The sequence below is a fragment of the Cebus imitator genome, unplaced genomic scaffold (assembly GCF_001604975.1).
Source record: "Cebus imitator isolate Cc_AM_T3 unplaced genomic scaffold, Cebus_imitator-1.0 Scaffold392, whole genome shotgun sequence".
Taxonomy (NCBI): Eukaryota; Metazoa; Chordata; class Mammalia; order Primates; family Cebidae; genus Cebus; species Cebus imitator.
In genome coordinates, this window is record NW_016107707.1 from 1,223,457 (window position 1) to 1,234,565 (window position 11,109).

At 49.2% G+C, this 11,109-nt stretch overlaps 1 protein-coding gene across 1 annotated transcript; it reads right to left on the reverse strand.

The window, feature by feature from the left end:
* Positions 1–916: 916 nt before the first annotated feature.
* LOC119468209 (translation initiation factor IF-2-like) lies at positions 917–6,746 on the reverse strand. The gene is made up of 3 exons (XM_037731349.1): positions 6,284–6,746; positions 2,814–4,244; positions 917–1,571 (listed from the first exon to the last, which is right to left on the reverse strand). The coding sequence occupies exon 2, from the start codon at positions 3,901–3,903 to the stop codon at positions 3,361–3,363; it is 543 nt and encodes a 180-aa protein (XP_037587277.1). The 5' UTR covers positions 3,904–4,244; positions 6,284–6,746; the 3' UTR covers positions 917–1,571; positions 2,814–3,360.
* Positions 6,747–11,109: the final 4,363 nt, after the last annotated feature.

Consider the following 11,109-nt stretch of genomic DNA (forward strand, 5'->3'; position numbering starts at 1 on the left):
ATTTGGCTACTGAAACTTGTGTGTGCTTCGTGAAGTCCTCATGCTGTGTTTTGTTTTTCAGCTCTATCAATCAATTCATTTATATTCTTCTCAAAGCTGTTTATTCTGGTTAGCATTTCATCAAACCTTTTTTCAAGGTTCTTAGTTTCTTTGCATTGGGTCAGAACATTTTTCTTTTAGCTCTGAGAAGTTTGTCATTACCCACTTTCTGAAGTGTTTTTCTGTCAGTTCATCAGACTCATTCTCCAACCAGCCCTGTTCCCTTGCTGGTGAGGAGTTGTGATCCCTTGGAGGAGGAGAGGCATTCTGGTTCTTTGGTGTTTGTTTTAATCCTTTTTGTGCTGGTTTCTTCCCATCTTTGTGGATTTATCTCCCTGTGGTCCTTGTGGTTGGTGATTTTCAGATGGGGTCTCTGAGTGGACGTCCTTTTTGTTGATGATGAAGTTATTCCTTTCTGTTTTTCAGGTTTCCTTCTTACAGGCCCTTTGCTGTAGGACTGCTGGAGGTCTGCTCCAGACCCTGCTTGCTTGGGGATCACCTGCAGCGGCTGCAGAATAGTAAAGGTTGCTGCCAGTTTCTTCTTCTGGTATCTTTGCCCCAGAAGGATACCTACCATATGTTAGCCTGGCCTCTCCTTTGTGAGGTGTCTCTTTGGATATACGGAGGTCAGGGAGCTGCTTGAGGAGACAGTCTATCCCTTATAGCAGCTCAAGTGCTGAGCTGTGACCTCCACTGTTCCGTTAAGAGCTGCTGGGCAGGTACATTTCAGTCTGCTGCAGCAGAACTCATAACAGCCTTTTTTTCCCAGGTGCTCTGGCCCAGGAAGGTAGGGCTTTATCTCTAAGTTCCTAACATGCTGCTGCCTTTTTTCTGAGATGCCCTGCCCAGCGAGGAGGTGGCCTAGTCACAGTCTGCCAGTAGAGGTGTTGCTGAGCTGCCATGGGCTCTGCCCAGCTGCTGTGTGAACTTCCTTGCAGTTTTGTTTATAGAGGTATAGTTAGAACTGCCTCAGTGATGGTGGACTGTCTCGGTAGTGGTGATGACCTTCCAGGGTCCAGCAGTGCTTTCTGTGAAACTCTCAATACACAGTGTTTCAGACTGCTGGTCTTTGTGTGGGTGGGACCCACCAAGCCAGATTACCTGGCTTCCTGTTTCAGCCCCCTTTTGTTCAGTTGAACGGGCAACTTTGTCGCCCAGGTGTCAGTTGAAATGGCTGCCCAGATTTGTGTGTTTTTGTGCAGATATCTGCTGCGCCGGCTGAAACAACCATGCTGGGGACTCGCAGCGCTTTTCTGCCCAGGAATCTCATGGTCTCTGGGCAGTAAAAATTAATTTGGAGATGCAGTGATCACTTACCCTCTGCATTCTCGCTGGGAACTGCACTCCAGAGCTGTTCCTATTCAGAGATCAGGAAGGATTTTCAATATCAATTTTGCACAGAGCAGTGGTTCAGCCACTCTGATGGGGAGATCAGGGCACCCACTCGTCTATCTAGACTTGGCAGACCCAGGCCACCCTCATCCAGCCTGCTGCGCCCACCGGTCCACGTACATCGAGGGTTGTCTTGGGAGCTACAAAGAGGAAAGAAAGAAAAAACGTTGCATTCTTAAGCAATTAAAGATTGATTCCAATGTAATTAAAAATAAGTAATGTGGTAGAAGATGCACACAACTTGCTCCCTCGAGTTCTAAATTGTCACCCAATATGAAAGAAAGATTTTAGTGAAAGTAAACGATGCTTCATCACCATCATCACTCTCGTCCCCTTCCATGTTCCTACTAGGACTCAGCTATTGACTCAACACAAAGGCTTAGAGCCTTTTCTAAACTAAACTATAGCAGATCCTAGTCCCAAATTTTGCTTGCCTAAAACATGTCCAGAACTGCTGTTTTCCCCAGCAGTCCTGCCTGCCCTGCCTCAATCAGAATTCAACATTACTATTTAGTAATGTTGAACAACCCAATTGTCGTTTGTTTGTTAATTGCTTTCTCTCTTTTTCTCTCATTTTTACCTCAGTCGTCTATTTTATTCCTTTTCGTAAAGATAACATTTGAACTGCCTAAGAACTATCTTTTTAAACTAAAATACATGCATCTTTGGAAGCTGCAAATTTTGTGAGCTCAATCACTGTGCTTCTTATATAATTTGGGTCTACGCTTTGGTTCCCCCTAACTTATCCTGGCATTTTTAATTTGAATAGAAATAGGCACAGGCAAGATATGTTCATGAAATTTATAGTGCTTATTATTGTTATCTCTGTTTAGAATAACTATTTTATTAAAACATTCTAAAGGACACTGTCCACCATTCTTGACATTTGAAATGGCTCATGTTGTGCTAGTGAACAAGGTCTACATGCTAATACGTTTGTAAAACTAATTGGTGGGTTTTCCTTTATGTGCAGCTCCTGTACTGAGCAAAAGGTTTGTTGTTTAGCCATGAATTTTCTGTGAAATGTTTAGGAGAGTAATTATTTTCAGGGATCAGACCTGAGTGTTGTTAGGAACAAGAGGCCATCATCTTGTGCTTACATGCAGTGGTCTGTGTGTTTGTGTCTGTGTGCGCAGCGGTAACACTGAAGCCACTTACTCATGTGTATCACTCTACACGTCACCCCCAAATTTAGTTGAAACAAGTAGAAAGGAGCAGTTTTCTAGCAATAGCACATTAGCTTCCTAAGCCTCCGGTTAGGATAAAAAAGAAGCCAGAGAGCGGGGAAAGAGGAGAGAGAGAGAGAAAGTGGCCATCTGTGTGTTTCCCGACACAGTGGGATCACGTTTTTTCCTTAAAGAAAAAAAATCCAGCTTCCCTACCTGATCCGGAGTCCCTCTGGCGTCCGCAGGAGGCTTCCTCCTTCCCAGGGCCCGGAGCTGGCGGCTGTGACCTGGGTGCAGCCCTGGGCGACTCCCCGGCCATTCGTGCATTCTGGTCAAGTTGATCCTAGAAGCCAAAAGCAGTTTTCAGGACTTCGTTGGCAACAGCCGCCGCCCCCCTTGTCTGGGAAGTCGCGTTGGCGGGTCACGGGGAGGGGCAGGAGGGATGGATGGACGCGGCCCCGCTCCGCAGTCGTCCAGGTAACGCCCCAAGATTCCAGAATCTGAGGCACTTTGGAAGCATGGCGAGGCGGGTGCGGACGGGAGGCCGAGGGAGGCCCCGCCCTGAGCACATGGCCGATGTCGTGGCCACACCAGGGGTTCGAGGCCCCGGCTCCGGGGGTCCCCAGGTGTCTCCCGCTGTCCCCGTGAAATGAGGGTGCACCTGCGCCCCACGTGCCTTGGCCACAGGGCGGCCCCGCGCCCCGCTTCGGCCTCGGGCTGGGCCGCCCCCTGTATTTGTATTCAGATTCCTACGTTTGTATTTCTAACGCGAATAAACGCACTTGTCACAAACGCGCGAGCCGGGAGTGGACGCCTTTCTGGCTGGGGCGGGACCGGGCCCTGTGCCCGCAGGGGTGACCCGAAGCCCCTGGAGCGCGCTCCTCGGGGGAGCCCGGCCCGGCACGTTTCCCCGGCAGGAAGGGCACATGCGGGTTTCCACGCCGCGCCCCTCCGCTGTCGCCAGAGGCCGTGGGCGGAGCCCCCGGGCCGCCCTCCGAGGGCGGGAAACCTGCGCCAGCCGCCAGCCCAGCGGGCGACACGGCCGGGAAGGGCCGGACCCGCCGTCCACGCACCCGGGCGGCCCCGCAGGGGTCCCGGAGAAGGTGCCGCAGCCCCGCGCCCCAGGACGGCCACACCGCGCAGACACACGGAAACCCGCGGGGCCGCCGCGCACGGCGAGAGCTGCGCGTTCTGTGCTTCGCTCCATTTGAATTGAGACACGTTTTAATAAAAACGAACCGCTCCAGGTCCCGCCTGGGGCTGCGCTTACACCGTGGGGTGGGGTGGGGGGGGGGCGATGAGACATTTTTTGCAGCCTCTGACCGATTCCGTGGGAGCCCTAAACCCTAGAAGGCGTTTTCTGACATGGACGGGGACGTATGGCCGCAGTCGCTTCTCAGATCGCCTCAGTCTGGGCTTGAACTGTGGGCGTTTTCTGTTCGCGAACCCTCCCCAGAACCTTGCTTTCTGACCGGTGCCGTCGGCCCCTCCAGAACTTCATTAAAACAATGGCACCAGGGACTGACCTCGTGCTAAAAACTAGGCACAAACTGAATCACTGAGTCCTGAGAGCACCGTATAAAGGGAGTATTTGTCTTACCACGATTTTCTTGATGAGAAAATGGAGAGTTGCCCAATATTCTAAACCTAGAAAAAAGCAGAAAAAAGGATGGAAACGCTGGGAAATGTGACTTCAAACACCTCGAAACTCCCCTGCCTAGCTGCTGCACTCTGCCCTCCATGTCTCCAAAACCTTGGGACTGTGGAGTGAACTTCAGAGAAAATTAATACGCCAGACATTCACTTTTTAGCTAATTTAAACCCACTTTTTTTGGGGGGCGGGGAACCTTTACTTTCAAAGGGATAGTTGACAAATGTGCACAAATGGCATGATGAGGTCAGCTATGTTTGGTGGGGACCCACAGAAATCAGTAAGCTGCTTTCAAGGAAAAGGCACACACAGAGGGCTCCCTCGCTGGGCTGCCTGATTGCTAACTGAGGGGCAGGGCGAGCTCTTGCACAGACGTAGAGCAGTGGAGACTCCACATCAGGTCACTGTCCTGACTGTACTCACTGCCAGGTTGGAACTGAAGCTGCTCCGGCGAGTTAAAGAGTCCAGCAACTAACAGAAATTCCTGAGCTTGCAGGTGGCAGGTAAGAAAGAAAGAAACAGCCACTGAAACACTCATGAGATAACCAAACTTGCTCAGGTAGGTTGCAGCCACTATGGCCAACTAGAGTCTGCAGAGCGTGAGGCTGGTGACGCAGCAGTCCCGTTTCCATCACGTTTCACTCCAGCTCCCCCACCGTTGCACGTGACCCACGAGGTAACATGAAGAGATAACCGCCCACAGCCAAGGACTTTCCAGACTGCCCCTGTCCTTCCAGCACTCGCTCCTCACCTCAGAAACCACACCTGAAGCTTTTCTCATGAACGTACTGCAGCGAATCCAGCACCAGGACATAGATTTGAGCTTGACTTCCAAGATACACTATTTCCACGAATGGCACCGTCCACCCAGTACCTCAGGCCCTGAACAAGGTCACATCCATGCACAGCCTGGAAGGAGCACCCCAAGTTCTGTTCCCCAGGAGGCGCAAAGAAGAGGCTGCGGGGTCTCTAATACCTGTATTGGTAAGAGCCGGGGAGCATGCATGGGAACCTATTTTAAGGGTTTTAGAACCAGAAAGGACCACCTTTAAAGCCGATGTGGCTGTATTTATATACAAAGGGATTAAACACCGGAACCTTGAATACTAAGGTTTAGTTCTCAAGGTTCCTGGTGACCTGTCCTTCCAGTAAGGTGACTGCTGAAACCTGGATTTGCCGTTGCCTACAGCCAGAGAAAATGAGCCGCCAGCCCCCCCCTACACACACACTGTAAGGGGACAGGCTAAGTCCGTGGAAAACGGGGATGTCAGAGTGGGTTTCCCATGTGCAACTCATGTGAACGTAGGTGGGGGACCGGTATCCCCCACACTGAGGAAGGCACTCACGAGGGAGCCCCAGCAACCACCAAGCTCTGTAGCGGGCTGCAGGTGATGCCGTGATGGGAGAGGCCACCATGAACCTGGGATCTGCGGTTCCAGAGGAATCATGAACTCTGAGAGTCTCAGGGCCAGGTGGCATGACCTGACCTTCACTGACTCTAACAAGCCGCAGGGACCGAGGAGAGATCAGTGTTTTGACCCGGAGGCCTGAACACCATGGGTGTGATGCAGCCCCCTTCCTCAGGACACGGCTCTCTGCCTGGCTGCAGCTTCATTGCACTGCGCCCTTTGCATCCTTGCGCTGGGGTTAAGTGATTCTTCCTTCTCAGAACAGATACTATCCCAGGTATGAATTGGCCTTTCCCGCCCACACAGCACCTGTATGTCTATAGGGGCCTCTTCCCTGCCATGGCAGACCATGTAACATTGCCAGTTAAACCAGAACTTCGGGAGTTCTCATAGATTTCTGAATGGTCTAGAAAGAAGTGCTTTTAGTGGAGGTGAATGTTAAATAGCAATGTACAGTCAACACAAAAATACACCCACAATCTCCAGTCCGTAACTCACATTTTCCAGTAGGGATAGCTGTAGTCCCCTGAGGACCAATGCAATGGAAAGAAAGGCAAAAGACATAAATGTCAGAGGAGTTCCAGTGTCAACAGGTAAAAGAGCTGCCAAGGTTGCTGGAGACTCACCTGAATCCGACCTGTCACACCCACCACCTTCAGCCGTGCCACACAAATGTGAATAAAGTGTAAGTCTCCTCACCATATTGATCCAACATGGAGCAGAAAACCACTGCAGACAGGTGAAGTGGCAGCCAACTGCATACGCCTGTTAGAAAGGTAAACCAAGGCACAGAATTTTAGAGTTTATTTGAGTGAGTAGTGATTCAGGAATCAGGCAGCTTTGAAGCAGAAGTGGTTTGGGAGTCTCACTTAGGAACCCAAGGGGGAGGCTTGTGTAGACCCACAAGGAGGTAAAAGAAAGGAAATGTTTGGTTAGCTACAGTTCAAGCCCGCTGGAAAGTCCCTAGTAAGATCATTATAAGTGGGTTTGCTGCTTGTTAAGGGTTGAGCTTCAGTTTCATTTCATTTCATTTATTTATTTATTTTTATTTCTTTTAGAAACAGGGTCTCGCTCTGTCACCCAGGCTGGAGTGCAGTGGCACCTTCTTAGCTCACTGAAGCCTCGAGCTCCTGGGCTCAAGCCATCCTCTGGCACCAGCCTCCTGAGCTGCTGGGACCACAGGTGTGCACCTGTAAAATTAGTATGGCCTGTTTTTTTTGTTTTTATGTTTGTGGATATGAGGTCCTGTCTGTTGTCCAGGCTGGTCTTGAGCTCCTGGCCTCAAGAGACTGTCCCAGCCTCAGCCTCCAAAGTGCTGGGATTACAGAGACAGAGCACCACATTTGGCCAGATGCCTTTTTTTAATACAGGCATGTACAAGAATTCGATGAAGTTAAGTTTTCCTTGTGTTTCTGAAGTCAGGCAAGGTTAAGGTCATGTATGAGGCCCGACCGATTTGTCCACTCAGGGATGCTTCAGGCCTGGTTTCCATTTCATTTCACTCCAACACACCAGACCTAACAAGAAGCAGTATTTGGCATTTTAAAAGCAAGATGCAAAAATGTTCAAATTACTTGGTGATGGAAAGTTGAATTGTAAAAGAGCTTAACTCCTACACATTTTTTTCCCCAAGAGGGAAAAATAATTGAGTAAACCAAACGAGAGAAATCCAAAGCTGAACGGAATAATTTTCCATAAAATAAAAGCCCTTTTAAAAACAGAAATTTTAAAAAGCCAGTCATTTTCAATCCATTTTTTCCTTCCATTACACAGCCATTGTGCCTAATTTCTAAACATTTCCAAAATGCGGAGGCTGAAAAGCCTGACACTTGTGACTAAAGTAAGGTTCCTAAATGCTTCTCAGAAGAGTCTGATTTATTAGGTCTGGAGCAGGACCCAAGAATATGCGATTGGGAACCACAGGCCTAACTGGACTAGGAGGAAGCAGAGAGGGAGCCGAGGGGAGGTGTGCATCTGAGCGCCTCCCGTTCAAATGAGAGGTACACATCAGTCCATTAAATAGGTAATTGAGAAAGCATCCTGAAATTAGATTGAAATAAGAAGTCTTCTCGGTAAGCAATGTAATCCTGAAATTCAGCAGTCTGGCCTGGCACGCTGTACTGGCCAGGGTAGGCTGATACAACAAATAAACTCTGAAATGTCGGGGGTTCTCACCTCACGGTCTAGAACTGACAGCGGATACCCCCAGCCCAACCCACCATGCAGAGGCTCCACTTTCCCTTTCTTTATCGTGTCCAGCAGATGGGGAAGGGCGGATGGGGAAGGGCGGATGCGGAAGAGGCTCCGTGCAGAAAGAGTTTATGGGCTGGGCCTGAAATGGCAACTTTTCATCAGCCAGAACGGAGGACGCTGTGGCCACGGTCACCTCTGGCTCACTGCAGAGGAGGCTGGAAAACAGCATGCCCAGGGAGAACGTGGATTGTGGTGAGCGAAAGCCCCGCCATGCTGCTGCGCACAATTAAAGGGTGACCCTCTGCAGTCCAGATGTCAGAAGATAATATGAGGAATCCCTGGAGATCACACGCACACTGCCTGGTCTCCAGGGGACCCAAAGCATGGCAGGGCTTGACACTGGAAATTCAGACTGGGCCCATCCAGGTGCACCGAAGTCAGTCCACGTTTGCAGGTACATTAAAATGTGAGAGGCACTGCCTGGGCCAATTCAAAATTGTCTTCAAATTTTAGTTTGTGGTCTTAGGGTAACTTTCAAGGTCAGTGGAAATAAAAAGACTCCAATTTGATGAAAATTTGCCAGACATTTCCATGCACGTCACCTCGAATTTAACAGTGATTAAAATGATGATTTCACAGCACGATGACACATTCCAAATCCAGACCCCGTGGTGCCTGCATATGTCTCCAGTTCTAAGTCCTAAGAACCCTCTTGAGAACTCTAAGCACGCAAGAAACACACAGGCCTCAGAACGCATACAAGGCAGCCCTGTGTGCAGGTAGCTGGGGCTGTTTGAGGTGAAATTCAGATCAAATTCAGCACTTGCCTCACCTGCACCAATGCGTTAGGAAGCCCTGGCAGTCACCGTTACGTTGATGATTGATTGGGTAAAAGCGCCTGTGAGTGTGGGCCTAATCTGATTTTCACTCTCACCCCAAGCTCTTTCGGCAGCATTGGCAGGACTTAAGCTCTGCATTATTTCTCTAGGGAAGGTCTTTCCATCTGTCAAACAACGAGCTCACTGACAAACTCACGGCCACTGGGTCCACAAGACACAGAATCTCCTGTGCTCCACACGACAGACATGGGAGGAAGTTACCCCAGAAGGTAACAGAAAGGTGTTCTGGAACTTCAAATACCTTCCCCAAAGTTGGTCACTTTTTGCCTCATTTCCAAATCATCCACCAAACATATTCTCTAGAAGAAACAAAAGGTCATTTTGTTTCTTTGGTTACTGTAATTCTCCCTGAAAACAATATGGTAGACAGAAGTCCCACACAGCCAGTGCACACGTGCAGCAGGTAAACTCTTCCAGGCGTGTGACCATATCGAGAGAATCCGTTTTATGATTCTCAGTGCCTCCTTTCCTCATCATTTTATATGTGAACCATGAGGGAAGTAAACACATAAGGAGGGAAAGAAATAGAAATTCGTATTAAAAATCAAGTCAGCTAGGGCTAACAACACACACCATGACCCAGGCCCAGGGTGCTCAGGGCCTCAGTAAAACTAAGGTCTTCGATGTGAGGATGTCAGGTATGCCCCGTAGCTCTCAAAACTCCTGAAATAGGGGAGGGACAGCGGGGGGTGCGGAGTGGGGGGGATAGCATGGGGAGAAATGCCAGATATAGGTGAAGGGGAAGAAGGCAGCACATCACACTGCCACGTGTGTACCTGTGCAACAATCTTGCATGTTCTTCACATGTACCCCAAAACGCAATTAAAAAAAACTTCCCAGCAAAAATCATGTTGCATTTAGAACACATCTGACCTGCATTGTTATGAGCCCAAAGGTTCATGGGCACTCCATGGGTCATGAGAAACAGACTAGCTGATCTCATTCCAAACCGCCTACAAGCCAGGTGCAAAGACGCATGTGAGTATTAAACATTTCACCTAAAAACATCATTCAATATTCTTACTTGTTGGGGGAATTCCCAGCAGAATACTTTCATAATGAGTATTACACATTTGTGAAATTTCAGCTTCACGCTGTACAAATGAGAGATTAGGATTTCTCTAATAAATGAGGAGGCATAAAGACATTTAGGCTGGGTTTGGTGGCTTACAGCTGTAATCTCAGCACTCTGGGAGGTCAAGAGGGGAGAATCGCTTAAGGCCAGGAGTTCAAGACCAGCCTGGGCAACATACAGAGATCCTGTCTCTACAACAATAAAAAGAATTAGCTAGCCGTGGTGCTGCACACCTAAAGTCCCCGCTGCCCAAGAGGCGGAGGCGGGAGGTTCACTTTGGCACAGAAGTTTGAGGCTGTGGCGAGCTGAGACAGTACCACTGCTCTCTAGCCTGCGCCACCAAGCAAGGCTCCATCTCTGAAATATAAGTAAGTACCGTTGCCCAGGCTGGTCTATTTAGACACATATAAGGAAGAAAAAGATGCTGAGAGCTGAGAGTTCCATACTCTTCAAACTGTGTGGGAGCATCAGGGAATTGTACCAGCAGTTGCCTCTACCTGAGGAGCTTTGCTAAGGATTTAATTGATGCCCCTTTTTAGGACAGGGAAACTGAAAAAGGGTTGGGAAACGTGGATGCTATTTAGGTTGGCCTCTCTGACCTTCTGCCAATGTGATGGACGGGCATGGTCACAGTAGACACCCTGGATGACAAGAGGTAATGCACTCTGGGTCCACAGGACAGGGCCTCACGCACGGACAGAGCGCCACGCGTATGGGACCCCGCTGCCACTGCTCAGTCAAGCCCACAGGCTAGGCTGCGTTCCAGAGGAAGCACACCTTCCCCAGGAGTGTGACTATGGGGTGTGCACCTAACACCTTTGGTACTTTTCTAGCTTTTTACTTTTCTCTCCAAATTTAAAGGTTGGCTGTAGCAAACTCAGACACTAGATAAATACACTAGGCACAGAGTTTAGAAATACTAAATTCCTTCACTCAGGAAGTATTCTGCAGAGTCTCATGGAAGAAAACACACAAGCACACGTATACATATGGGTGCACACACACACGTGCACGCACACACGTGTGCACACACACACACCAGCCTTAAGAATTTTTCCTCCTTTTTGCTTTTCACTTGATGACTCAGTGGTAGAATTTAAACACTGAGGGCACCTGAGGACTGCAGAAGAATGGTGGACACACAACGACTCGTCCAAACGTCTGCACAAACAAATCTAAGCAAACACTAGCCTGGCTTTTAGCAGCATGAGGCTGTGTCCCTGAGACGTTCACAGCCCGCCTTAAAATTCCTGCAACTGAAAACTCGATGCTTCCAGCATTTATT

Excerpts from the sequence above, each read along its gene's own strand:
- LOC119468209 (XM_037731349.1), bottom strand. The coding sequence starts at position 3,903 with ATGTCTCATCGCCCCCCCCCCACCCCACCCCACGGTGTAAGCGCAGCC.